At 44.0% G+C, this 25,794-nt stretch overlaps 1 protein-coding gene and 1 pseudogene across 1 annotated transcript in view; both read left to right on the top strand.

Moving 5' to 3' along the window:
- Positions 1-25,794, top strand: part of LOC116893555 (A-kinase anchor protein 7 isoforms delta and gamma-like) — a 135,695-nt gene that overhangs the window by 20,567 nt on the left and 89,334 nt on the right. Inside the window, exons 6-7 of the mRNA XM_032895268.1 lie at positions 5,024-5,160; positions 8,366-8,526. Of these exons, the coding sequence (XP_032751159.1) occupies positions 5,024-5,160; positions 8,366-8,526 (298 nt within the window). The remainder of the gene's footprint in view (positions 1-5,023; positions 5,161-8,365; positions 8,527-25,794) is intronic.
- LOC116895041 lies at positions 9,567-9,690 on the top strand (annotated as a pseudogene).

Below are 25,794 nucleotides of genomic sequence, written 5' to 3'. Positions count from 1 at the left end.
AGTGGACTCCCATGCCATGCAGCCTATGTGTACTGCTGGTCATTAAAGGCAAAAACATACCGGCTTTCATCAGCTCTACCTCTGTGAACTGTTTAGAACCTGCAGGCATGTCAGATAGCAGTGTCGGGGTTCAGAACCACCCACAATGCCTTGGGATTACAATTTCTCATATGCAGACAACTCTTAGGCAAACCCTCTGCTTCCTCCGCCAGGTTTGTACCTGGTAGGGTTGGAGCGCTACAGGCATCCGTTAGTGATGGAGTGTTTACAGCTTTAGGAGTTTGGGGCAATTGAGGCAGTGGCCAGTCTACTTGGATATTTATACTTTTGTTTTGACCCGTGCTGGTTGAGGAGGAACCCCTCAAGTGACTGGGATGGGGTGGGGGTGGGAGTGCAGGGTGGGGGATGGGCGGGCTATGCTATAGAGAGGTCTGAATTTCTACTTTATCACTTCCTGTTTGTGAGGAGCAGATTAGCCCTCATACTCCAGAGGGTCCAGGAACCCTGGAATTATTTCTGCCTCCAAAGAGAACGATATGTGTGCCCTCAGGATAGAAAGTTCTTTTGACCCCACCGTCACCTAGCAGGAAGATAAACATTTCTGAGACTCCCGCAGAAGGTCTGGGAAGTGGCCAGGCAGACTCTCTGGACTTGATTTGAGCACTACCCTCCCCTGATGAAATACTTTCTTAAAGCGCTTTGCTGGTTTGTCAGAGTGTAGAGCAGGGAAGATGGGCTCTGCTTTCCTCCAACAGTGAGTGCGCGCTTTCCCGTTGATTCTGATCTGAGCTTGCCCGTGGCTATGGAAGCGAGTTAGTGGAAGTAATCCAGTAGAGTCTAGTGGAGCGGATCAGTGTTGACCTTTATTTCAGTAGTCAAGACCTTGAGGGGCCACCTGATGGAGAAGTCTCTATCACGAAAGGCACAGTATTTTGGGAACTGGTAGCATACTGGACAGTTTTTTCTTTCAGTGTCACTCTATAATGTATGTGAATGTGTGTATGTGAATGGGTGACAGAAATCCATTAGGTACAGAGCTTCTTGGGTTAGAGCTGCTTGAGATAAGACTTAGAAGTCAACTTCTCAATCTTTATCCCTTTTTTAGTCATCTGGATTATTTTCTTTATTTTTTTTTTTTTTTTTTTTTTTTTTTTTTTTTTGCGAGCTGGGAACCAACCCAGGGCCTTGCTTCCTAGGCAAGCGCTCTACCACTGAGCTAAATCCCAACCCCTTTCTTTTTTTTTTATTATTGCATTTTATTTAGGTTGTATGTATGTGTGTGTGAGTGTATATGTGTTCATGTATGTGAATATGTGTAAGTGTGTATGAGCATGTGTGTATGTGTATGTGAGTGTGTGAGTGTGCATGTATGTGAGTGCATGTGTCTGTATGTATATGTGTTTATGTATGTGAATGTGTGTATGTGAATATGTATGTATGTGTATGTGAGTGTGTTTGTGTGTGAGTGCATGTGTGTGTATGTATGTGAATATATGTGAGCGTGTATGAGTATGTGAATATGTGTGTGTATGAGTATGTGTGTATCTGTATGTGAGTGTGTATGTATATGTGTGTATATATATGAATGTGTGAATATGTATGAGTATGTGTGTATCTGTGAGTATGTATGTATGTGTATGTATACGTGTGTATGTGTGTGAATATGTGTGAGTATGTATGAGTATGTGTATACGTGTGTGAGTGTGCGTATATATGTGAATGTGTGTGTATGAGTATGTGTGTATGTAAATGTGTACATGTGTGAGTGTACATATGTATGTGAATGTGTGTGTGTATGAGTATGTGTATATGTGTGTGTGTGTGTGTAAATGTGTATGTGTGTGTGAGTGTACATGTATTAGTGTGTATGTATGTGAATATGTTTGTGTATGAATATATGTGTATGTGTATGGAGTGAGTGTGTGTGTATGTGTGTGAGTGTATGTGTGTATGTATATGTGTGTATGTGTGTGAGTGTATGTATGTATGTATATGTGTGTATGTGTGTGAGTGTATGTGTGTATGTATATGTCTGTGTGAGTATGCGTGTATGCGTGTGAGTGTGTATAGGTATGAGTGTGTGGGAGTGTATGTGTGAATGTGTGTTTGTGTGTGTACATATCCAGTGATCAGAGGATAACTTGTAGGAGTCACGGAGGAGGAGGAGTCGCTCTTCATGGAGCAGTTTGTAGGGACTGAGCCCAGGCATCAGCACAGCAGGTACCCGTGCTCCCTGAGAGAGCTGGTCGTCATCTTGTGCTTATTGTTTGTCTGTGCTTCAGTCTTACCGTTCTCTGCAGGGTACTGAGCCCTCTGACAAATACTCATAAAAGTCATTTCAGTACTGCCAAGAAATACTCCTGCTATGGTCTGGCTAACTTTGGTGTGTGATGTTTTTATTTTCAAGTTCTTTGTAATAACAAAGTTGATAGAATTAAAAAAATACTCAAGCTGTGTTTTAATGAAAATGTTTAACAAGTGAGGACTGCTAATCTGGCACTGTAATCAGAGGGTGACTCATCTGTGTTTCCCCGGGCTTCTGTGCCTGAGTGGTAGATCCTTCTGTCTTCTGTGGGCACACAATGGAAATAGTCTGGACAGGCCTTTCAGCTGTTCGTCAGGTTCCTAGAAGCAGCCTTTAAAGGTCTGGTCAGGATTTGGCTCAGGCGTCTTCCACCCGCTGGAGCTATCATGGACCTGGCGCCTTCCTTTAGTTGGCTCCCCAGTGAACTCGGAGGTCTTTTTTTGGGGTTCCAGTTTTGCAACTAAACTCTTAGTCCAGTGGTTCTCAGCCTTCCCAATGCTGCATCCTTTTGTACAGTTCCTCATGTTCTGGTGACCCCCAGTCATAGAATTATTTTCCTGCTACTTTGTAACTATAATTTTGTTATGAACCGTAATGTAACTACCTGATTTGCAGATGTCTTAGGTGACCCCTGTGGAAGGGTCGTTCCACCCCAAAAGGGGTTGCGATTCACAGGTTGAGAGCCACCGTCTTAGAGGAAAATCTAAGTTTGAGTAAGGAGCAATTTGTGAACTGGGGACAGTAGATTTAAAGGAGGTTTAGCCTTCCAGTTTCCTTGTGTTGTGGGCAGGTAAAGTAAAGGAGTGGAAGAAGGTGGAAGTAAAGTAAAGGAATTGGTTGTACTTACGAAGTTGTCCTTCATGGTTTATCTCGTTGGAAGCCCCTAGTCATGTGATCATTATTTAGCTGGATATTTATGCTTGGCTGAGGTCAATTCATATTTCTAACGAAACCGACAAGGACTAGAAACGACTCCAGTCCAATTTTGCTGATTTCTTTTCTATTTGAGCCAGGCCGAGGCATTTTTTTTTTCCCCCCGGGGCTGGGGACCGAACCCAGGACCTTGCGCTTCCTAGGCAAGCGCTTTACCACTGAGCCAAATCCCCAACCCCCGAGGCAATTTTTAATCTCCTTGGACAAGTTTTAAAAACATTATCTACGTGCACTGGTGTTTTGCTTGCACGTGGGTCTGTGTGAAGGTGTCAGAGTCCCTGGAACTTCAGTTGCAAATGGTTGCGAGCTGCCATGTGGGTGCTGGGACACGAACCTGGGTCCTCTGGAGGAGAAACCAGTGCCCTTAACTGCTGAGCCACCTCTCCAGCTCCTGCCTTGGACAATTTTAAGACCCCATTGTTTTCACTTTACCAGGGTTCATGGAGATAGGATTAGGATATAGAGGTAGGAAACAGCTTTACTGAGCGAGATGGGCTTAATTCCGACACAGAAATACAGTGGGACTTTGTAGCAAGGAGCAGTGGTAAGGTTAATGGTTAGATCATTGCTAAGAGGCTTTGGTAGAACCACAGTTGAAGGCAGACCATAGGGAAGGAAGTTGGGATACTAGGGACGGGAGATTTTCCCCAAAGTGACTCCACAAACTTCTTACTCAGAGTGGGTTCTACAAGGACCAGGAGGAGAACCCATGGGTCCAATTAAGCATCGGACTTGGAGGCTGGTTCAAAGAGAAAGTCTAGGACCCAGGACAGTGTCTTCTGACTTGTTCAGTGCATTCCATGGGTGGATAATGTGGCCATTGTTCAGGATAACACAGACACTCCAGAATCAGAACAGCTTGCTAAACTCATGACCCTCTCTCCTTATCCCTGCCTTTTCTGTTTTGTTTCCCTGGGTGCCGCTTCTATTGCCAGCACGGCTTTTCCTTTTCTCTCGGTAATTCTGTTTTCCCAAGGCTTTGGTGAACTCTCTGCGGCCTTTCTTGGGGCTTGCTGTTTTATTTCAGATTACTCTCCACTGCACTGCCATTTGCAAGTTGACTCAAATCTGTGGCTCTAACAGGGAATGGAGGAGGGAGATACACCGTCCCTCTTCCCGTTCCATAAGAGCAGGTACTGAGAGGGAAGACAGAGCAGCCTGACCTGTGGGCTCTCCCCTGAATGCATACCTCAGACTTTGAATGCCTTCAGCTCTGTCTCCATGGTTATGCTCCACCTCTCACAAGTTAGGAAAACATGGCAGCCAACAATCGGTTCTTATTGGAATTCCTCTTATCCTAGAGAACCTTACAGGCAGCAAGGAATAGACCCGACACATTCACTGCGGAACAAATAAATATTACTTCTAACAGAAATGGAATGTTGTCTGTGGATTTGACCTTTCGTGGAAGAATGAAGCTTTTCTCTTAGGAATGCTCATAATTAGTGAGTCAGATCCATATTACAAGGACACATTTCTAAAAGAATGTGTGGCCACAGGGAGTTTTCCCACTCAGTGACTCAGTCTGCAAAGAAAGTGCTGTGCTCAATGCTTGCAAGACGGACACACATTTCTGCTTTTCTTCGCTTATATATCACACCAAGCAGCCAAGTTAACTGTGTAGCAAGTGTGGCCACGGCTAGACAATTGTGTGTTTAGTTAGTTGCAGAGTCTCGACCCCACTTTAGTTTTGGTAGTTTGACGTTTATTTTTCTTACCGACTTAAATTTGTTTCCTTAAAAATTCCTCTTGTCCTTTTTTTTCTGTGTGTGTGTGTGTGATTAGATTACAGCTGGAATTAAAGTCTTGCAAAATTCGATACTGAGACAGGACAAGCGGTTGACCAAAGCCATGGTCGGCGACGGCTCCTTTCACATCACCTTGCTAGTGATGCAGCTATTAAATGAAGATGAAGTAAACATGTGAGTACCGTCTTTCCTGTATAACTTCCCACGTTATTACTCCACTGTGGGCAAGCATGGCCAGCCCAAGGAGGCATGGAGATGCAATGAAGTCGTCTTTATCCCGATTGTCGTGACTGCTAGCCAATGCAGACAGGGTTCTTTATTTTATATGATGTAGACCAGCCTCAAACTTGAGGCGTCCATCAAGTGTGGCCCTGGACCTCTGATCTTTTGGCCTCAGTTGAATGACCTCTGAGGTTAAGACATTCCACTACACTCTGGCCCGATACCATTGTTACCCGTGGTATTCCTTGTTACACAGATTCAGTGCCTATGTTAATTAACTAGAACACTCTGCTGTCTGATGCTAGAGCCTAAATAGAGACTCCAGGTGAAGATTCAGGAACTCTGGCAAGAGCCTGGCTTGCACTTGCTGTTCCCGTAAGCAGTGTCAGTACGAGCGAGAGCCCTTAGCGTGTGGCCAGCAGGCTCTCGCTCCCAGTGTCTGTCATCAGGGCTGTTATTTTTCTGGGGTGGGGTAGACAGGTCTGGTTCAGTTTGCCCCAGTCATTCTCAGGGCCATGGTGTTCCATCCCACGTCTCCTGTGTCACATTGCATAAAGGTTGACTATAAGTCACTAATTATTGGAGTGGAGAATTCCTTGCTGTCTTCTGTGGTGTTCGATGTATTAAGTTCAAGCTTGGACTCTTTGGAAAACCAAAGCCAGGATGAACAGAAGATTATTCCCACTTCTGCCTGGGCCCATATGGCTCCCGGGGGAATGAAGAAAAGGCTTGAGTTGGTGTCTTAGTTAGGGTTTTACTGCTGTGAACAGACACAGTGACCAAGGCAACTCTTATAAAAGACAACATTTAATTGGGGCTGGCTTACAGGTTCAGAGATTCAGTCCATCATCAAGGTGAGAACATGGCAGCATCCAGGCAGGCATAGTGCAGGAGGAGCTGAGTGTTCTACATCTTCATCTGAAGGCTGCTAGTAAATGATTGACTTCCAGGCAGCTAGGATTAGGGTCTTAAAGTCCACACCCACAGTGACACACCTACTCCAGCAAGGCCACACCTCCTAATAGTGCCACTCCCTGGACCAAGCATATACAAACCATCACATTCTACTCCCTGGCCCCCATAGGCTTGTTCAAACACATGAGCCTATAGGGGCCATACTTTCCCATAATAAAAAATACATGTAATCCAACTTAAACCCCTCCCCCCCACAGTCTATAGCAGTCTCAACACTGTTAAAAGTTCAAAGTTCAAAATCTCTTCTGACATTCATCCAATCACTTAACTATAACACCCAAAGCAAGACAGGGAAACCAGCTGGGCAAACTCCAAACTCTGCATTTCCATGTCTGATGTCAAAGTGGTCTTCAGATCCTCAACTCCTTTTTCGTCTTTGTTGACTGCAAAAAACTTCGTTCTCCTGGGCTGGTTCCACTCCATTAGCAGCTTTCCTCAGCAGATGGAGCATGGCTCTGGCATCTTGAACATCTTGGGGTCTCCTAGGCAACTTCAATGTTACAGTTTCTTGTTTCAATATCTGGGATCCACACATGATCTTCTGGGCTCCTCATAAGGGCTGGTGTCACTTCTTCACCTCTGCCCTCTGTAGCACTCTAGGCTCAGGTTGATCCAGTTGATTGTAGGTATGTGAGTGCTCTGTGATCATGGGCGTTGCCTCACAGAATTCACTGAAGGACAGCATTGGATTATGAGTGTCTCTGTGTCCCATGGCCATGAATGCAATTAGAGACACCTGACTTCAGAGGGAAATGTGGAGGAGCAGGGAGAAATGCTGACATCTAAAGCAGTTCTAAGCATCGTGTTGTCTCTACAGCATGGCTGATGTGTGTGAATGGGCTCCTTCAGAGCTTGGGTGTGAAGATTAATTTAGAAGTACGAAAACACTACAAAAATCCATGTTTTACATATTTATCTGGTGAACACGATGATCCAACGACAGGTTTGTTAGAAGAGAGTTTGGAAATCCTCTTTAAACCGCTGCCCGTGTTCATTTCTTTTTTAAGTAATTGCTGCCCTCTAGTGAGAGTTTAATTTTTTCTCATCATAAGGTGCAGCCATCTTTTCAAGATGAAAGTGATTGACCCTAAGTTTCAGACCGTGCAAAATTTGATAGTATCTGACTGGAAGTGTGAAGAACAATGGAGACTTGAAACACTAAGTGGCCATAAGTTGAACATGGGCTAAACCTCTCTAACAAGCACTTAGCTTGTTGAACAGTTAAACTTACACTTTATTTGAATCCAGTTATGAAAAAAAACATATCACAGAGAGTGTTGTATTTTGAGACGGAGTGCCCATTTAAGTTTTAGTGGAATGCATTGCAAACAATAGTAGGTTCTGGTCTTTTTTTTTTTTTTTTTTTAATTTAGGACTTGGGCTGAAGTTGGTAGAATGCTTGTCTGCTCTGTCAGACGCAGCCTGGGTTTGATACTGGGCACAGTATGCGCCTGTCATCTGGGAAGTGGTGGAAGGGTGGCCACAAGTTCAGAGCCATCCTTCGATACAGGAGAACCTGCCTCAAACCCCACTCCTGGAAGCAAAAACAAACAGATGTTTAGAACATTCCTCACAACCTGGCAAAGTTCTTGTGCGTGGTAGGTTGGTTTGGGATATATCATTAGTAAAAAAAAAAAAAAATTAGTAAAAATGTAGTTGTAGTTCTTTCTGTCCCCTGGAGGTACTGGAGATTGAATCTAGGTAGGACTTCATGCCTGGTAAGCAGGTGCTCTACAGCTGAGCTATGGACACAGCATTTTGAGTTATTCTGGTAATGTTTTCTTGGTTAGAAATTTATTATTTGTTTATTTTGAGTCAAGGTCTTCTTGTAGTCTACTACTGTGGTCCAGGTTGGCCTGTCTCAGCCTCCAGACTGGTGTGTTTGCAAGCGTGCACTACCACACCTGGCTTAGAAGTTTCTTGATGAGTGGTGAAATACTATCTGCTCTTATGTCTTTTATAGCAATTATAACTAGGGAAAGACTCAAGTCACTTCTTCTATAGTTCTCTAAAGATTAATATTGGTTTTGAATCATAGGTTAGATCTAAATGATATTTTGAACTTTGAAATAATTATTATAATATACAGTTTATCTTAAAAAATTGGATCTCTTTATTCCCTATTTATTTATTTTTTTCTATTTGTTTTTCATCGTGCTGATGAAATGTCGTCTCTCACTAGCGGTACCGACGCGCTTTTGGAACTGAAGCCGTTCGTTGAGGAGATCCTTGAGGGGAAGCATCTGACTTTGCCCTTCCACGGGATTGGCACTTTCCAAGGTCAGGTTGGCTTTGTGAAGCTGGCAGATGGAGATCATGTCAGTGCCCTCCTGGAGATAGCAGGTAAGACAGACAGCGCCGCACCTAGGAAACCTCATGTGTGGTTTTGCCCGTGACTGTCATGGGGATCTGGCGTCTTCCTATTTGCACATGACCTGCTTTGGTGTTGGATGTGTAAGTAGTGTCTAAAAGCCTGGGAGGTTCTTCTTGATTCTGGAGCTTTCTAGGGAAAATACTAGACTGGATTCAAGTCGGAACCATATGTCCAATTGATCCCTTTGCTTATGAGATTCAACAAGTGATTGGCCCTTGAGAAGTATCGAAAGAATGAGAGACAGTCACCGTGTTCCCACTCAGAGGCCTATGGGAACTGTCATCTCTAGTGCAGAGAGCCAATCAGTAGATTAGCCATGCTTTCCTTTGTACAGCTCCTTCCTTCCTTTTGGCTGTTATTTGCTGAGGAGAATGTCTACTTAGGAGAGTCCGAGGCCTCACATTCATCACAGGCCTTTATAGCAGATACACTCAAGTGCAGCCAAGTAGGGGGTGGACGGGTGGATGGACTTAGGTTTGATTTGGAGAGAGCAGGTTGAGTATTAGACTCCATGCTGCACTCAGAGTTATCCTCCACCCTCATGGATGCTCTCAGTCCGCACGTGGTTTACTGTTATCTTTTTTTTCCTATCCTTATCTTCTTTTCCTCTCCTCTCTTTTCTTTCCCCTCCACCCTTCTTGTTCCCTCTCCTTTTAACTACTTAAAAAAAAGATAATGTAGGAACTGAACCTCTAGTACAAAAATGAAAGTGAGGTGTCAGCAGATGGTTGCCGTCCTTACAGTCTCTTTCTTGGTCTGCCTCCATTTAATTGGGTCACCATCCTGAAGTTGGTTCCTTGTATTCTCTCAAAGTACATGCGTGTTTATTTTGGTTGGTTTTAACCTAATAAAAAGAAGATCAAGTTGTCTGTGACCCTTTAGGACATGCTTTTATTCTTCATATTATATTACCTCTGTGCATTAATAATTGCTTATTAAAAAGCACACTTTCAGTGGAGTGGGAGTTGGTTTTCACGGTTGGTTTTTCTTCCATGCTTTAAAGAATTTGACTGCCCCAGAGGTGTCAGGTGTGGCTGCCGTGTCGCATGTGCATCAGTAGGTGGCAGAGAGGAGAAAGCCCGTGTCTAGGCTCAGTGTTCCGTGAACATCTAAACGAGTAGTAGTCTAATCCTCCCCAAAAAGAGGGAGCCTGAGGCCACCCCCAGTCTGGCACCGTGCAGGTCTGGAAGGGGCAGACCATGCGTGAGATGACCCCTGCATGGTGCCATACTGCATGAGCCGGGTACAGCACTCCTGAGATTGCCTCAGACACTCAGAGACCCCTGGAATCACCAAGAGGAGCCAGTCAGTGTTGGAGACATAGAGGAGAGAGAGACAGGGGGATGTGGGCACAATGGAGAGAGGTGGGGCTGGAGACTCGAGGGCAGTGAGGAACAGTGTGATGTGAGTAGCCGGTGATGCCACCTGAGACCATAGTGGGTCCTGGCCTGTGCTGCCACGAGGGGCCATGTCTGGGTCTGTGGCCCTGCAGCAGCAGGGGTCTGTTACCACCAATGGCCAGGTGGATGACCCTGTTGATGGGACATGTTGATGTCTGAGGACTGTGCAGAACTGACTCCATTCCTTACTGGGCACAGTGGGAGAGCTGACCCTCCTTGTCCATCATCTGGGCAGCACAGTAGAGCGTACCCTGATGTGGGGTTCCTGGTCCAGAAGGTATGAGCACAGGAGAAGCAGCCTTGCCTCTTGTCTGCTGGGCTGTGGTGAGGATGAGAGTCGCCCTCCTCCTCTCCCTCCTCGTCTGTTATCTGCGGACAACAGGAAAGCTGGCCTCGAGGTTAGGAGAGTGGCCATGTCCCTCACCAGCTACAACACTCAGAGAGGAGGACAGTACTTTGCCTGGGCAGCAGGGTAGAGCTGGCCTTGGTTGTGGGGTTTGTGGGTCTGAGAGCCTGAGACTGGGAGAGCTGGCTGGCTGATCAGCTCAGATGCCTCTCAGGCCCAGATCCAGGGCTTTGAATTGTCCCACTCCCACATCTACCTCATAGATGAACTACTGGAGCACATGGAGGGGCCAGTCCTACAGATCTGAAACTACAGGATCTCCACGACATAGGGCAACGACAGGATATCCAAGAGGAGTCCCAGTGAGGTTCCAGTACTGGTAGAGTAGCAGAAGCCAGAGACCTCATTCCAGACTAGTGAGTCATTGCAATGAACATTTGCAAACAAAGACCATACTGTGGGACACACGGTGACACAGGACAGCATCCACAACAGGATTTTTTTTTTTCTGTGTTGTAAGGCAATTTTCAAGGGTGAAGGGGAAGGTGAGTGGGATTGGGGTACATGATGTGAAATTAACAAAGAACTAATACAAAAATAAAGAAGAGAGTGTGAGATTATGGTTTTGTGAGTGGCAATGTCGTCATAGGGCTTCTCACCACTCAGACTACCATACTATAGAAAGCATGGTGGTGGCGCCGTCAATGCTGTCCCAGGAAGAGCCCAAGTCTGTTGAGTTGCTGTCCACTCAGGTGTGGTAAACACAGCACTGTTTATCTTTCAGTAAAAGAGTTTTCTATTATTTATGTGAATACCGTTTTGCATGTGAGCCTTTCATCTGGGTTGTGAACGTAAAATCTGCTATTGATGTTACAGCCAAGCTCGTCTTAACTAAGGTTTTGATAAATTTATCTGCCCTAAATTTATTTCTCCCAAACTCATTTCTTTTATATAATTTTGGCGTAAAGGGATTATGCTTTAGTGGGACTTTAGCATAACTCATTGCGTGATATATACACTGAAATGAAAATCTTGATCCTCTGAGGAATGTAATCTTACACAGAACACGTAGATGAGCGGATGCCATGGAAGACGATGATTGCTATACCTAGAGGTGGGGCTGTGCACCAAGGGGACGTACATAGCTTATGTATGGAGAACTGTAGGCTTAGATTCTTCAAAACCTACTTTATGAAGGGTTCATAAATGCTTTAACCTCCCTTCCAGACAGAGGTAGGGGAGAAAAAAAGGTTAATAAGAAAAGGAGGTTGTGGACCTGTTTAGACATAGTTCCTTGGGGCCACACTACCAACAGTCCAGTCCAATAGCAAACACCAAACTTGAATCAGAAGCCAGAAGTGGCAGCAGTGTCCAACAGAAACAGCAAGGCTCCACTGAGTTGGCACCAGTCAGTGGAAGCAGCCAAAATCAGACGGAATACCACGAGAAGTCCTTGGGCATTTCTCTCTACAAAGTGAAGACCAGCAAAGACTAGGGAAGACCAGGGAAGACCAGCGAAGCATTGCACTGCATAGAAATTCAAGACCATTCTCAGTGAAGACCACCAGAACATCTCATGACATAACTGAGCTTTTAAAGAAATCGGAAATTTTAACTTCAGAGGACATTTTCACAGGAGATGTGGTACTGAGCTGAGAGTTGAAGGCATTTGCAGTGCATTCCAACAGATGGAAGGATATGTGCCAAGAAATCAAGACATATTTAGAGACTTTGAAGTAGTTCAGTTCTTATTTTAAATTTTATTTATTAGTATTTCCTGTATGTGGTTGATGTGTGTGTGTGTGTGTGTGTGTGCCTGTGTCTGTCTGTCTGTCTGTCTGTCTGTCTGAGTGTGGGAGTGCTTGTGCAGTACACGTATGTGGAAGTCAAAGGGCAGTCAGTTTTCTCCTTCTACTTTTGCATGGGCTTTGGGAATTGAACTTAGATCTCCAGGCACGCACAGCCAGCACCCTTCCTGGCTAAGTCCCCTGGCCTGTAGTATAGTTTAGTTGGAGTTTAAATTACAAACCTAGGAGTATCAATATGAGGAAATTCATTTAATAGTGGACAAAAAAAGTAAAGAATGATTTTAGGCAAATGGCAAAAGTTTAGTGATTAAGGGAGGCAGAAGGGAATTTTGTGAGCTGTGTGTGATGGGACGGGAGATCGCTGAGTGTGTTTAGGACGATATTCCAGAAACTCATACTTTTTTATTTTCTCAGCACTGTTCTAAGCGTGGAATGGAGAGAAGAAGTTGAATTAATGCATGTTTGACCTTTACATGCAGATGAATTAAAGGGACCAGACGTGTGGATACTGACACAGTGCTAGATGGTGTCTGGTGGTGTGTTATCTAATTTCTATTAGAGAATGAAATAACATGGAGAGAGACTAATATCGGGAGAATGGGACAAGAGGGCTGAAGGTTAGTAATAATGTTAATCTACAAATGAGGAAGTCGTAAGGGTTAGTATGTCGAATTTTGAGAATTTAGGGGTGTTATTCCTGAAAGAGTTTTTTTTTTTTTTAAAGATTTATTTATTTATTATATATAAAGTACACTGTAGCTGTCTTCAGATACACCAGAAGAGGGCATCGGATCTCTTTACAGATGGTTGTGAGCCACCATGTAGTTGCTGGGAATTGAACTCATGACCTCTGCAAGAGCAGTCAGGTGCTCCTAACCGCCGAGCCATCTCTCCAGCCCCCTGAAAGAGATTTAATGGAATATTCTTCCATTATTCACAAAGCAGAACAAATGATAGAAGTTCAAAGACAAAGAAAGACTCTTAAAGCTCATTGCATAGTTCGGTAAGGTTACTAGAGAAAGTATTAATATGAAAATATGGTGGATAATTGAGGCCTGTGAGATGGCCTCATGGGTAGAGGCACGTGCCACCAAGCCCAGTGGTCTGAGTGGATCCTCTTGCCCCCGTGGTAGAGGGAGAGAACCAGTTCCTGCAGGTCGTCCTCTGACCTCTGCATAGCCAGTGTGGTGTGGTGTGGTGTGTGTGTGTGTGTGTGTGTGTGTGTGTGTGTGTGTGCGCGCACATGCACATGCACAAATGTAAATAAATGTAAAAAGTAAAAATACCCAGTTTCCTAATGGGGCATCACTTAGAATAGTAACACAACCAGAAGAATGTGGAACAGCTTACCTACTAAAGGACAGGCTGGGCTTCTGTGGAGAGAAGATTCTAACTATGCCTTCATTAGGTGCACTTGTCAAAGCTTTCTCCCGTTTTCCTTTTCTCAGGCTAAGCTAGACCTTCAGAAAACTGAAAACTTACTTAGATAAAACCATGGCTCTCTAGACGAGATAGCTGCTTTCAGAATGTTTTGCCTTCATGACTTAGAGAAATTTTATCTATGTATTTAAAAGTAAATGTTGTTAATTAGGCTTTAACATGTTAAAAAAACCAAAAAAGCTAATTGGAATTTTCTCGTTCTGTTTCGATTTTAATCTTGACTCGAGACAAAGCCTCACATAGCCTAGGCTGGCCTCCCACTCACTGTGTAGTTGAGGACGGTTTCGAACTTGTAGTCCCCCACTTCCACATATGTAACCATGCCTGGCTCTCAGGCCAGACCCAGGGCTTTGTGTGTGCTGGAGAAATACTCTACTGAGCTTATCCCCACCCCCGTGCCCAACTTATCTCTTTATCTCGGTATCAGAACATTTTCTTAGGCAGAATGTTTTTTGCTTGTTGAATATCGGATGTTTAACTTGTGTCTCCTGAGACAGACTTGGCTGTGAGAAAGCTTAGATTTTAGTTTATTTTGATTTAGACGGTAGGACACTTCACCTGTCTTCCTAGTTTTAGTCGTCCTTTGTCTCCTTTTCTCTCTTCAGTCCTGTTTTGGGGTAGGGTAGGACAAAGCGTGTGCAAGCAACCCTTTGAGATATAGCATTTAGAAGCCAAATAGGATGTAAAAGCGTTAGCTAGCTGACGGGAGGAAGCTCGCAACGCTGCGAGGGCGGGTCATTTCAGAACCGATGCCCACGGTCCACACACTTACTGTATTTTTTTCTGACTGAGCGCTTGAGAGAAAATGCTAGACCTAAGTCTTTTCCTTTGTAATATAAATATCACCGGAACGTTTCTAACTAGCCATTCAGTCATTGTCCTTTTAAATAATTCAATGGGGGCTCGAGACAAGAATTCCATCCATTCGCTGCAAATATTCTCACAAGAATACTTTCCACCATGGATGAAAGCTGCATTGTGCTCTGAGGAATGTGAGGTCTCACTGACTTTCAGGGAAGCAGAAGCCTGCACACGCTCTTTTGTCCCTTTAGAACAGGCCACTGCCCCTGGACCTCCTTATTGCAGATGCATTAGTGACGACTGGTCAGGGGTATTTATATTCTGAAAAATTCATTGAAACAATACAAAAAAAATGGAAAATGGGGCGGGGTATCACCACTTGTTAAATGTACTTTTTAACCTGTTATGCGAACATTATCCTGTTGCTGCTGTTTATGGTTTTCATGGGTGCTTACAAGAAATCCAGGTATTTTAATAGTTGTGGGAGATTTTCACTTAAATTATTCACCGAAGCAGAAGATTTTGTTTATTTATGTTGTTTTGAGAAAAGGTTTCATTCTGTAGCCATCTGGTACTCTGTAGCCCAGGGTGGCCTTGAGCTGAAGCAATCCTCCTTTCTTAGCTTCCCAACTGCTGACATTGTGTGTGAGTGCCACAGGCCAGCTGTTCAGGATTAGGCACTGCACCGAGAGGAGCAGGCACCCGGGTCTAGTCGTCGGTTCCTCCGTTTATGGAGTGTTTGTGCAGTCAGAATGTAGACCTTTTTAGTGTTTTATTCCTTAATGGTCATTGGATTGGGGGTTGAATGCAGGGCCTTGGCCATTCCAAATATATTTCCATCACTGAATTCCATCCATAGTCTCTAGACTTGGCTTTAAAGGAATTCTTCAGGAACAAGCATCTGAAGACCAACAGCACATTTATCGGGATCTCCCTCTGGTCTCCCCTCAGTTCCCTGACCCCCTTGAAAGAAGTCAAGGAAGACACACAGGTAGATACGGCTTGGTACAGAGTATTGTGAGACACTCTGGAGAGGAGGTGGGCAGTGGCAAAGGCAGTGGCCGGCCTATCTACAGGCCAGGTGGGTTTCCTAAGGTCTGCACCATCCAGCTTCCTGACGGGCATTTCCCTGTCTGGGTGATTGGCTCTGTTAGGTAGAGTCAAGGGCTTTTCATCAGATACTGTGCTAAATGGTGACCTCATAAGGTTTAGGGCTTGTGAAGCCAGGTTTACATAGTTAAACCATGACCTTTGGGGAGATGTCATGTCTCCTCCCAAGGCTAGAGATAAGACGCAGGTCTCATTCTCCTAATGGTAATTAGAGTCCTGGAGTTCTAGCCTTTGTTTGTACAGGCTGCAGATTATGAGACAAGAGTCTACCCCCTAATATCCCCTAAGCCTGCACGTATCTGACTAGTTACCTAATGGTATAAATACAATAATTTAATATTTGCTTTTATATTGTATCTTAACTTTTTGTTCAAATGGCATATTCTAACTTTCAGAAGGATACATTTCATCTAGCGGGATATTATTTAAAAACTTTGTTATAAGTTATATATGCGTATGCATATGATTATTTTAGGAATATTAAATGTTTGTTTGGCACAATGGAGGTGGAGCTACTCAGACTCTGTGGAAATCGTAGTGGACGTAAATAGTGCGGCTTATCTATTGTTAACTGAGAGAAGTTTTAGTTCTCAAGTTAAACTCTCAAAGTATTACGTAGCTATTCTAAAAAGCAAATGACTTGAGATGCTATTTGAACTTACTACTGAAGATTGTCAGAATAAGGAACGTTAAGACTCTGGGTGTGAGCTTGATTGCAACCTTGGCTGGAGGGCATGAGTTAGAAGCCTGGACAACATCATGGGACCTCGTTTGCAAAAGTGATTAAGCAATCAGTGTATAAAACTGGGGGAAATTCTTGTGTGCATTAAACATAGTCTAAATTAATGAGCTTTATCCATTGATGGGATTTTTGGTGTCATGCCCTAAAATATTGTTTGTGTGTATGTTGATGTGGTGTGTATACGCGTTTGTGTGTGTGTGTGTGTGTGTGTGTGTGTGTGTGTGTGTGTGTGTGTATGTGTGTGTGTATGTAGGTAGGTAGGTCAGAGTTTTTGTGTTCTGTGTTCTGTGTCTTCTTCAGTGATTCTTTGCTTTAACATTGAACCCAGAGTTCACTGATTTGGCTAGCCTGGTTGGCAAGAGCTCTCCGGGCATCCACCTGCCTCTGCCCAGCCAGCACTAGGGTTTAGGGTGTGCACTGTTATGGCTGGCTTTCTACATAGGCACTGGGGGTCTGAAGTCACGTTCCTGTGCTTGTGGGGCAAACACTTTGCCACTGAGTCGTCTTTCCAGTCCATACCCTAGAACATTTTATTTGTTCATTTTAATGATTTACTTATTCTTGTTTTATGTATACGGGAGTTTGGACCCATGTACATGTATGTATGCATGTCTGTCTCTGCGTCAGGTGTGTGCTTGGTAGGCATGGAGATCAGAAGACGGTATCCTATCCTGGAACTGGAGTTATCTTTGTGAGCCACCATGTGGGTGCTGGGAACTGTACCTGGGTCCTCTTGAAGAGCAGCCAGTGCTCTTAACCACTGAGCCATATTCCCAAATCCAAAGGCATTTTAAACTAAGGACCAAATTTGAGGAGAAGTGGCGGCTCACTCTCTGACCCACTGCCCTTCCCCTGAAGAAGTTCATAAACTTAGGAAGAACTTTCTAACCATCCCTGGAACAGGGTTGTCTGGCTTACATTTGAGATGTTGTCTTCCTCACCCCTGAAGGAAAGGCCTTTTCCCCGAAGGCCCAGGGACACAGAAAGGCCTTGCTAAGTTCTCCCAGCCTGACATTATCAGATCAAAGTTTTGATCTAATTGTTCTTCTCTATAACTATCCACTTAATCAAACCCACCTTAAAAAAAACCACACAGGTTTACCTGGTTTGGGGGGGGAGGAGTTGGAAAGATCATGTGGTCCTTGTATAAGTTCTTTTGAAGGGTTCGGAGGGACTTAAAACTTCTACTAAGTAAAGTTGTGTGCATTTTCCCGTTACTTTGTCTTTTGTTACAGAGTTCTGAGATCTCAATATAGCAAATGATACCCCCCTTCCTCACTGTCAGTCCTTAATTACACAAGCAGACATGCTACTACGAATTCTCTTTGCTCTTCTAATGTGAGCGATTATTTTGTGCAGGCGGGGTGAGGGGGCCGGGCCATCTCTGCATTCTTGAACCTATGTGTTTATGGTGGGGGCTCCTGGAAAGATGTCGGTAGTTTTACCTCAGGGGCTCTGGTTCACATCTTCCTACCTTCATCTTGTTTTCCAGAAACAGCACCAACTCCTTTCCTAGCATGATCCTGTAGCCTTAGGGATTATGAAGGTACAGAAAACTGAATTTGTATGACATTTCTTTACATTTACAATGATGCAATTGCTCTGAAAAGCTTTCTGCATAGAAATGGATATGGAATTTTATTAATTTTTTAAAGCTAAATGCAGTTTTGTTAAGATGGCTATTAGATCGAGAGATTGCTAAAACTTCGGCCTGTTGGAATTACAATGGTCTTTGCATATTTTTGTTCAGAATGAGAAACGTGCCTTTGGTTAGCATGAGAAACGATTCCAAGTACATTTATCTCATAAGATAGACGATGAACCGTGTTAGAATGCTCATTTGAGCATTATGCGTTCTCTTATTTTGACTGCCATTTTGCCCAAGATGGAGAGGACACACTGTATTTCTGGTTCATTGTAAGGAGTTTGCTCCATTCCCAGCATTTCTGGACCTCCTTAGGCGGCTGTGCCACTGCCGGAAGGTTTCCAAATGCAGGCTGCTGGTCTCTCAGGAGCTTGCTGACCCGTCACCTCATGGCCTGTGTCAGGCTCTCCTTGGACAGAATAACTTGGCCGCACTCCCCTCATGTGCTGCACTTCCTGCATGACTGTGCTCCCTGTCCTGAGTCCGGGACTGGCGTACCTCACTTTCATTTCTGTCTGTTGGCCTGTGTCATTCTCCATGTTTCCTTTCTTCCCTTGTTTCTTTCTCATCCTTTCCCTGTCTCCTCTTTCAATTACTTGATTTTTCAAAAGGACCTATAAATGAAGATTCATTGTATTTTACTTTTGTGTGTGTGTGTGTGTGTGTGTGCTTTGAATGTATATACTTGTGCCTTGTGTGCAAGTCCCTGTGTAGCCCAGACGAGGGTGCTGTGTCTACTGTACCTGGAGTTATGTTCCGGATGTGGGTGCTGGGAACTGCACCTGGGTCCCCTGCAAGAGCAGCAAGTGCTCTTAACCTCTGAGCTGTTTCTCCAGCTCCTCCAATCATCTTACAAATGTCAATTCGTTTAGTTCCATCAGAGCTGTGAGGTAGGGCTCATCACCCCATCCTCACCCACTTACCTGATAGACAAAAACGTGGTTAAGTTACCTCGTGGTAAATGGCAGAGCCACCATATGTATCCAGGCAATTTGACCAGATTCTGTTCTGGATAAACTGTATGAAAACGTGTCAGTTTGTAAATTCACTGCTGGGCTCCCCAGACATTTTCTGAGAATACTTTCCCTTACCTTCCTAGCTTAGTTGAAAGCCAGCTTTTTAATCTGAAATGGTAGTTTCTATTGGTAGGGAAGCTGTGCATTTCACCAAACACATCATACCCAGAGGTGTCACTGCAGTCCCCTGGTCTTTGCCCTTTGTTCTTGTCCTGACATCATAGAAATCTTTTATCATTGGTATTTCATGGCACTGGCTTTGGTATCACTCCTCCCCCTTTCTGTCACCTTGACATTCCACCTGTTTATTGAAACTGGGTTTCTTTTTTTTTTTAAATTACTTTTTTTTATTAACTTAAGTATTTCTTATTTACATTTCGAGTGTTATTCCCTTTCCCAGTTTCCAGGCCAACATCCCCCTAATCCCTCCCCCTCCCCTTCTTTCCCCTCCCCATCCTCCCCCCATTGCCGCCCTCCCCCCAACAATCACTTTCACTGGGGGTTCAGTCTTAGCAGGGCCAAGGGCTTCCCCTTCCACTGGTGCTCTTACTAGGATATTCATTGCTACCTATGAGGTCAGAGTCCAGGGTCAGTCCATGTATAGTCTTTAGGTAGTGGCTTAGTCCCTGGAAGCTCTAGTTGCTTGGCATTGTTGTTCATATGGTGTCTTGAGCCCCTTCAAGCTCTTCCAGTCCTTCCTCTGATTCCTTCAACGGGGGTCCTATTCTCAATTCAGTGGTTTGCTGCTGGCATACGCCTCTGTATTTGCTGTATTCTGGCTGTGTCTCTCAGGAGCGATCTACATCCGGCTCCTGTCAGCTTGCACTTCTTTGCTTCATCCATCTTGTCTAATTGGGTGGCTGTATATGTATGGGCCACATGTGGAGCAGGCTCTGAATGGGTGCTCCTTCTGTCTCTGTTTTAATCTTTGCCTCTCTATTCCCTGCCAAAGGTATTCTTGTTCCCCTTTTAAAGATGGAGTGAAGCATTCATATTTTGATCATCCGTCTTGAGTTTCATGTGTTCTATGCATCTAGGGTAATTCAAGCATTTGGGCTAATAGCCACTTATCAATGAGTGCATACCATGTGTGTTTTTCTGTGATTGGGTTAGCTCACTCAGGATGATATTTTCCAGTTCCAACCATTTGCCTATGAATTTCATTAAGGCATTTTTTTGATAGCTGAGTAATATTCCATTGTGTAGATGTACCACATTTTCTGTATCAATTCCTCTGTTGAAGGGCATCTGGGTTCTTTCCAGCTTCTGGCTATTATAAATAAGGCTGCGATGAACATAGTGGAGCATGTGTCTTTGTTATATGTTGGGGCATCTTTTGGGTATATGCCCAAGAGAGGTATAGCTGGATCCTCAGGTAGTTCAATGTCCAATTTTCTGAGGAACCTCCAGACTGATTTCCACAATGGTTGTACCAGTCTGCAATCCCACCAACAATAGAGGAGTGTTCCTCTTTCTCCACATCCTCGCCAGCATTTGTTGTCACCTGAGTTTTTGATCTTAGCCATTCTCACTGGTGTGAGGTGAAATCTCTGGGTTGTTTTGATTTGCATTTCCCTTATGACTAAAGATGTTGAACATTTCTTTAGGTGTTTCTCAGCCATTCGGCATTCCTCAGCTGTGAATTCTTTGTTTAGCTCTGAACCCCATTTTTATTCATTTTGGAACCCTAAGCCCTGTACAGGACACTCATAGTTCATATATTGAACCCCATTTTTTAATAGGGTTATTTGTCTCCCTGTGGTCTAATTTCTTGAGTTCTTTGTATATTTTGGATATAAGCCCTCTATCTGTTGTAGGATTGGTAAAGATCTTTTCCCAATCTGTTGGTTGCCGAAACTGGGTTTCTTAACTTGTACTGTGATTCTCGCTTGCTTCTGTAACAGAACACAGACTGTTAGTGCTGGATATGACGGTTGCCTATGTTTGGCCCCGGGAGTGGCACTATTAGGAGGTGTAGCCTCCTTGAAGTAGGGTGAGCTTTGGAGACCATCAGAATGGATGTGACAGCCACAAACCTGTTAGCAGAAGATAAACCATTCACCTCTCAGCTCTTCCCTTTCTTTCCTTGTGTAGACGCTCACCTTCAGCTCCTGACATGAGAAGAGCTGGTGTGCGTGAAACGGCCAGCACAGTACTTGTCACACACGCGCTGTGAAATGGCTGGTGGCTATGCCATTAGTGATGACCACGCTGCCCTGACAGTACAGTGTGGCACTACTTTTCCACTGGTGCCTTGATGTCTTTGACTGTTAGAAGAACAGGTATCAAGGATTAGAAGGACAGGCCTCAACTGTGGCTTAATCCCTTCAGCCGTGTCCCAGGCTGCCAATCCCAGCCTGCATTTTGCTCAGCTAATTAAACCTGTTTTTAGTTATTGTGTACTTTCAACCTTTGAATTTCTCACCATTACTGACCTGACAGCATCTTCCCCCATGAGCATCTGCACCGTACCTTCTCTTCTAGTTCGTTTATTTCAGAATGGCCTGTTTCTAATTCTTTACTTTTACTCACCCACCCCAATAAGTAGGTCGCACCTACTCCGTCACCAAGCCACATTTGTCATTGATTTTTTTTTTAAACTTTCGTTTAAACCTTAAGTCCCCTACCCATTATTGGTTAGAAAATGAACTATGATCCTCCCAACATGAGCTTACAAGTAGAAGTTCTGGTCATTCTGGTAGTAAACATAGACCACAGGGTTGTTTCTGGATTTGCAGCCCCAAGGATGAGAGACCACCAAGGTCTAGCCAGAGATTTTGTTTGAAGTCTCATCCATATATTTTTGGTAGTAGCTAACAAGGCTTTGAGGATGCTCTGATAATGTGTAAATTGAAGCCATGAGGCTGCTACCCTCGTAGACGCGAGTGTCCCAGGTCCTTGATGAGAAACAGACCAGGGCACAGTGTGTGTAGTGCAGTGTGTGTGTATGGCTTGACCATCCTCCAGGACCACACGTTCATCTGATTGAGGCTGCTGACCTTTCTGAAGTACGTCCTGGCTATGGCTGTCTCTTGCTCCTGAAGACTTGTGAGGATTGCTGTGGGGCTTTGGAAAGTGTGTCTAGGGTGGGGACCAGAGCTCCTCTGGCGACAGCACAGCCAGAAATCCCTGCTGATGGTGTCGTAATTGCCCTATCAAGTGAAAGGTCTGGATTTGCTTACATGACAGTGCACACAGTCCTTCCTTAATCGTTTCTGGTGTCTGGGACTTCCACTGTCTTCATTCCCCTGCCTCTGTCTCAGTCCCCCACGCCCCCATCAAGTGTCTGTGTTTTTGGGTTTCCGCGTCCACCTCTCTTTTTCTTAACAGTGCTTCTCCTTTTACAGGTAGCATCTGGTAAATCTCCCCATGGCCGATAAGCCTGATGTCATTCTAGACACAGTCATCAGCTGCTGTGCATTTGGCCCCCGTCTCTTCTGTGCCGATCGCTGCACTTGGTTGCAGCTCTGCCATCTCTTTCCCGCGGTTGCCTCTCTGCCGATTCCATATTGTTTTCCTGAAGTACACAGCCCATTTCTTTGATTATTCCACTTAGAAGAACTTACTGGCTCTGAGCTGTAGCCCGTTCTTCTCACTGCGCCATCCGGAGCCTCAGCTGTTTGACCCTTCCCTACAAACTCAGCCATAATCCTTACGTTTCCCACGCTGGCCCTCTGTCATGTGTGAGCTGTGTTTACACCGGGACACATTGGGGTGTGCTATGCCTTAGTCAACAGGGCTGCTGTCCCATGGGCTAGACCACCTTCGAATTTGTATTCCTCGCCTGATCAGACGGCCATCGCTTTTTTAAAATTCATCTTTAGTAGTGGTAAAGTCACATAGGATTTACCACTTTAACCACCTGACTACTTGCTGAGTTTTAGAATCCTCATGGTAATAAACCTCTGGGCATGGGTGGTGGTTGGAATGGGATGGTCCCTGTAGGGTCATACATTGAACGCTTGGTTACTTGATGTTTGGGGATGCTTAGAAGGTGTGGCCTTGCTGGAGGAAGTCCCTGGTGTTGGGCTTCGAGAGTTTGAAGACCCACCATGCTTAGTTTGCTCTCTGCTTCCCGCCTGCGGTTAGAGACGTGAGCTCTCAGTTTTCCCCATTGCCATGCCCGCCCGATGCCACGCTTCCCCACCAAGATGGTGTTGGAAACGTAAGCCCAAGCGAAGTCTTCCTTCTGTAAGTTGCCTTGTTCATAGTGTTCTATCACAGCTATAGGAAAGTAAGTAAAACAGCGTGTCTGTGAGGGATTTTACATCCTGGGCTAATCTGAATATGGGTGGTGCCACCCCATGGGCTGAGGTCCTAGACTGGATAAAAGCAGAAAGTTAGCTGGCTCAGGCCTCTATCTCTCTGACCAGCTGTCTCCAGCTCTCGCCGCCCTCAGTGATGGCCTGCCCCCTCCAAAGTGAGCCCTTCTGTTCTGAGGTGGCCTCGGTCAGGTATTTTAGCACAACAGTAAGACAAGTGGCCAACAGAAAGACCGAGAGAGAATTTATTAGTTTCTGCCAACAGAGTTGTGCACGTCCAAGAACACACGCTGAATGTTACTGTGTGTAACCTGGCAGTTTCTTTGGCTTCACTGTGGTAGAATGGATGCCATTCATTACACAAAGCTGAACTTTTGAAGACTTTTTTTTTTTTTTTTTAAGAATGAAATGTTTATAGTTTTTCTTTGACAGTTTTACCTAGTAACCATTTGGAAATCTCTATCTTAGATGAGAAGTATGAAGTTTCTAAAATTGAGATTGGTCTCAACATTATGTCAGCCTTTATTTTGAAACACCTAGTTTCAATTCCCTGTGAAAACTATCTAATGATAAAATGGGTTTAGCAGGACTCCCTAAAATAGTAACACTGGGAATGACATAAGCACTGCTTTTATTCTTTTGAAGTTTCAGGTGAGTGAAGAATGGTTCTAAAATTTTATTCAATTGTTTTTCTTATTATATGTGACATAATTATATAGTAACTCACGAATCTTAGGAAGTATCTTCCAACTGAAAATCGTGAAAAAGACTTGCTAGGTGTTATAAGACATAATACTTCTCCAGAAATTAGGTTTTGTTTTTTTTTTTTAAATCACAATCTTACTATTCCTGATATAAACACAGTGAAACAGAGAATGCTAGACCACCTGGTTTACATTTAACATGGGAGTTTGGTTTAGATAATGTTTGTAATGATTGGTTCTGGGTCTGAATGTCACCAAGTTAAGACAAAAAGGCATTAACGTAGTTACAAAAAGGAAAAACATTAATTTATGTACAGTGTGGACAAAACTGGTGAGAGAAAAATTTAATCTGCCCGTTTTGCCTACCATAGTGTGACATTAGAGAGAAGACGGGACTAAGATGAGAGACACTTTGTGCATGTGTAGATGCTGCTGTAGGCCCCGGTTCTGCTCCAGTACAGGGATTTTGTGGTCGGCCATTTTTACCTCCAGTGCTATTCCCTGAAGCCCTAGAGGCCTCTGACAGCGCCCCTAGTGGAAGGATGCATAAGGACGCCCCTACACAACTGTCTGGATAATCTTCCTGTCTCCAAATGAACTGTGCGTGTATGCATGTGTGCGTGTGTGCGTGCGTGTCTGCATGCATGTGCGTGTGAGTGTGCTCATGTGCGCATGCACTACACACGAGTGTAAGTACACAGGCCTGTGCAGGGGCATGCAGAGGCCAGAGCAAGCTGTTAGTGAAATCTTAAGAAAACTAAAGGTTATTTCACTGTTTTTACGTTCTCTTTAGTGAAGTTCAATTTAGAACTCAAATTAAACAAGTTACTATTTTGAGACTATGTTTCATTGATACAACTTTTATAAGGAACTTACGATCCTGGAGATCCCAATATAATAGCGTGTTACCTTAGCTTGTTCCACAAGTAAGTAAAACCGATCCCTGCGTTACTGAACTCTTTGCTTACTCATAATAATTTTATAATTGCCATTCATCTATCCCTCTCTGCCTTCTTTCCTAGAGACAAAGGTCTCACTGAACTAGAAGCTCACTCATACTTTCAGTGATGCTGGCTGGCTGGGGATCTCTCTCCTGGGATCTCCCGGTGTGCCCCTGTGCCGGTGTCCCCGTGTCCCCGTGTCCCTGTGTCCCCGTGTCCCCCTAAGGTCTCCTCTAAGCTCTGCCATTGAGTAGCATTCAGGAAGTGTACTGTTTTAGAAACCGTAAAGTAGAAATACGGTAGGGATTATCTAAAACCTTCTCAGTTTAGTCCTTTCCTAGAATTTAATCATGCACAGGATCAGGAGTTACATTTTAATCATTCAGCTGCAGTTGCCCTGTTGTGTTTATCGTGATCACGTACCTTAGAATTTCTCAGGCACATGTCACAGGGCTGGAAGAGTTACTCTGAATTCATTAAGAGCACACATAGCACACATGTAAGCACTAGTATTTTTTGTTGCTAATAAAATAATTAACAAGACATGAAACTTGTAGAGTGAAGAGCTGGGTCACAGGGAGAACTGGAGGGAGGAGGCTATGGGTGGATACACAGTCAATATGTAACCTTCAGAGAATAAAAAGTACCGAAAAAGGACACATGTAAGTGTCTGCCTTTTAAATATATTTTGCAATATGATTTAGTTTTTAGTATTTACAAATGATCCAGTTGAGAAAGTTTCTTTAAGGCAGTTATTCTTAGAAATCTTACATTAAAATTATAATTTTAAACTAATTTTGGAATAAAGGTGAACAAAGCAAGATTCCTGGCTTCCAGAGATATGACTCATGCTTTATAAAATTATCGCATCTATGTGTGTCTGTATAGCATTTAGTAACTCAGCTTAGTTATTTTTAGAGCACATGAAGACACTAATTAAATACTGTTATATTAGGAATTTTTAGAGCCTTAATTTTATAAAAGTTATATTAATAAGATATGTAGTCTAAAAATAATAGTAG

The sequence above is a fragment of the Rattus rattus genome, chromosome 2 (assembly GCF_011064425.1).
Source record: "Rattus rattus isolate New Zealand chromosome 2, Rrattus_CSIRO_v1, whole genome shotgun sequence".
Taxonomy (NCBI): Eukaryota; Metazoa; Chordata; class Mammalia; order Rodentia; family Muridae; genus Rattus; species Rattus rattus.
The sequence above is the reverse complement of the archived record's forward strand: the minus strand, read 5'-3'. Positions and strand labels throughout refer to the sequence as shown.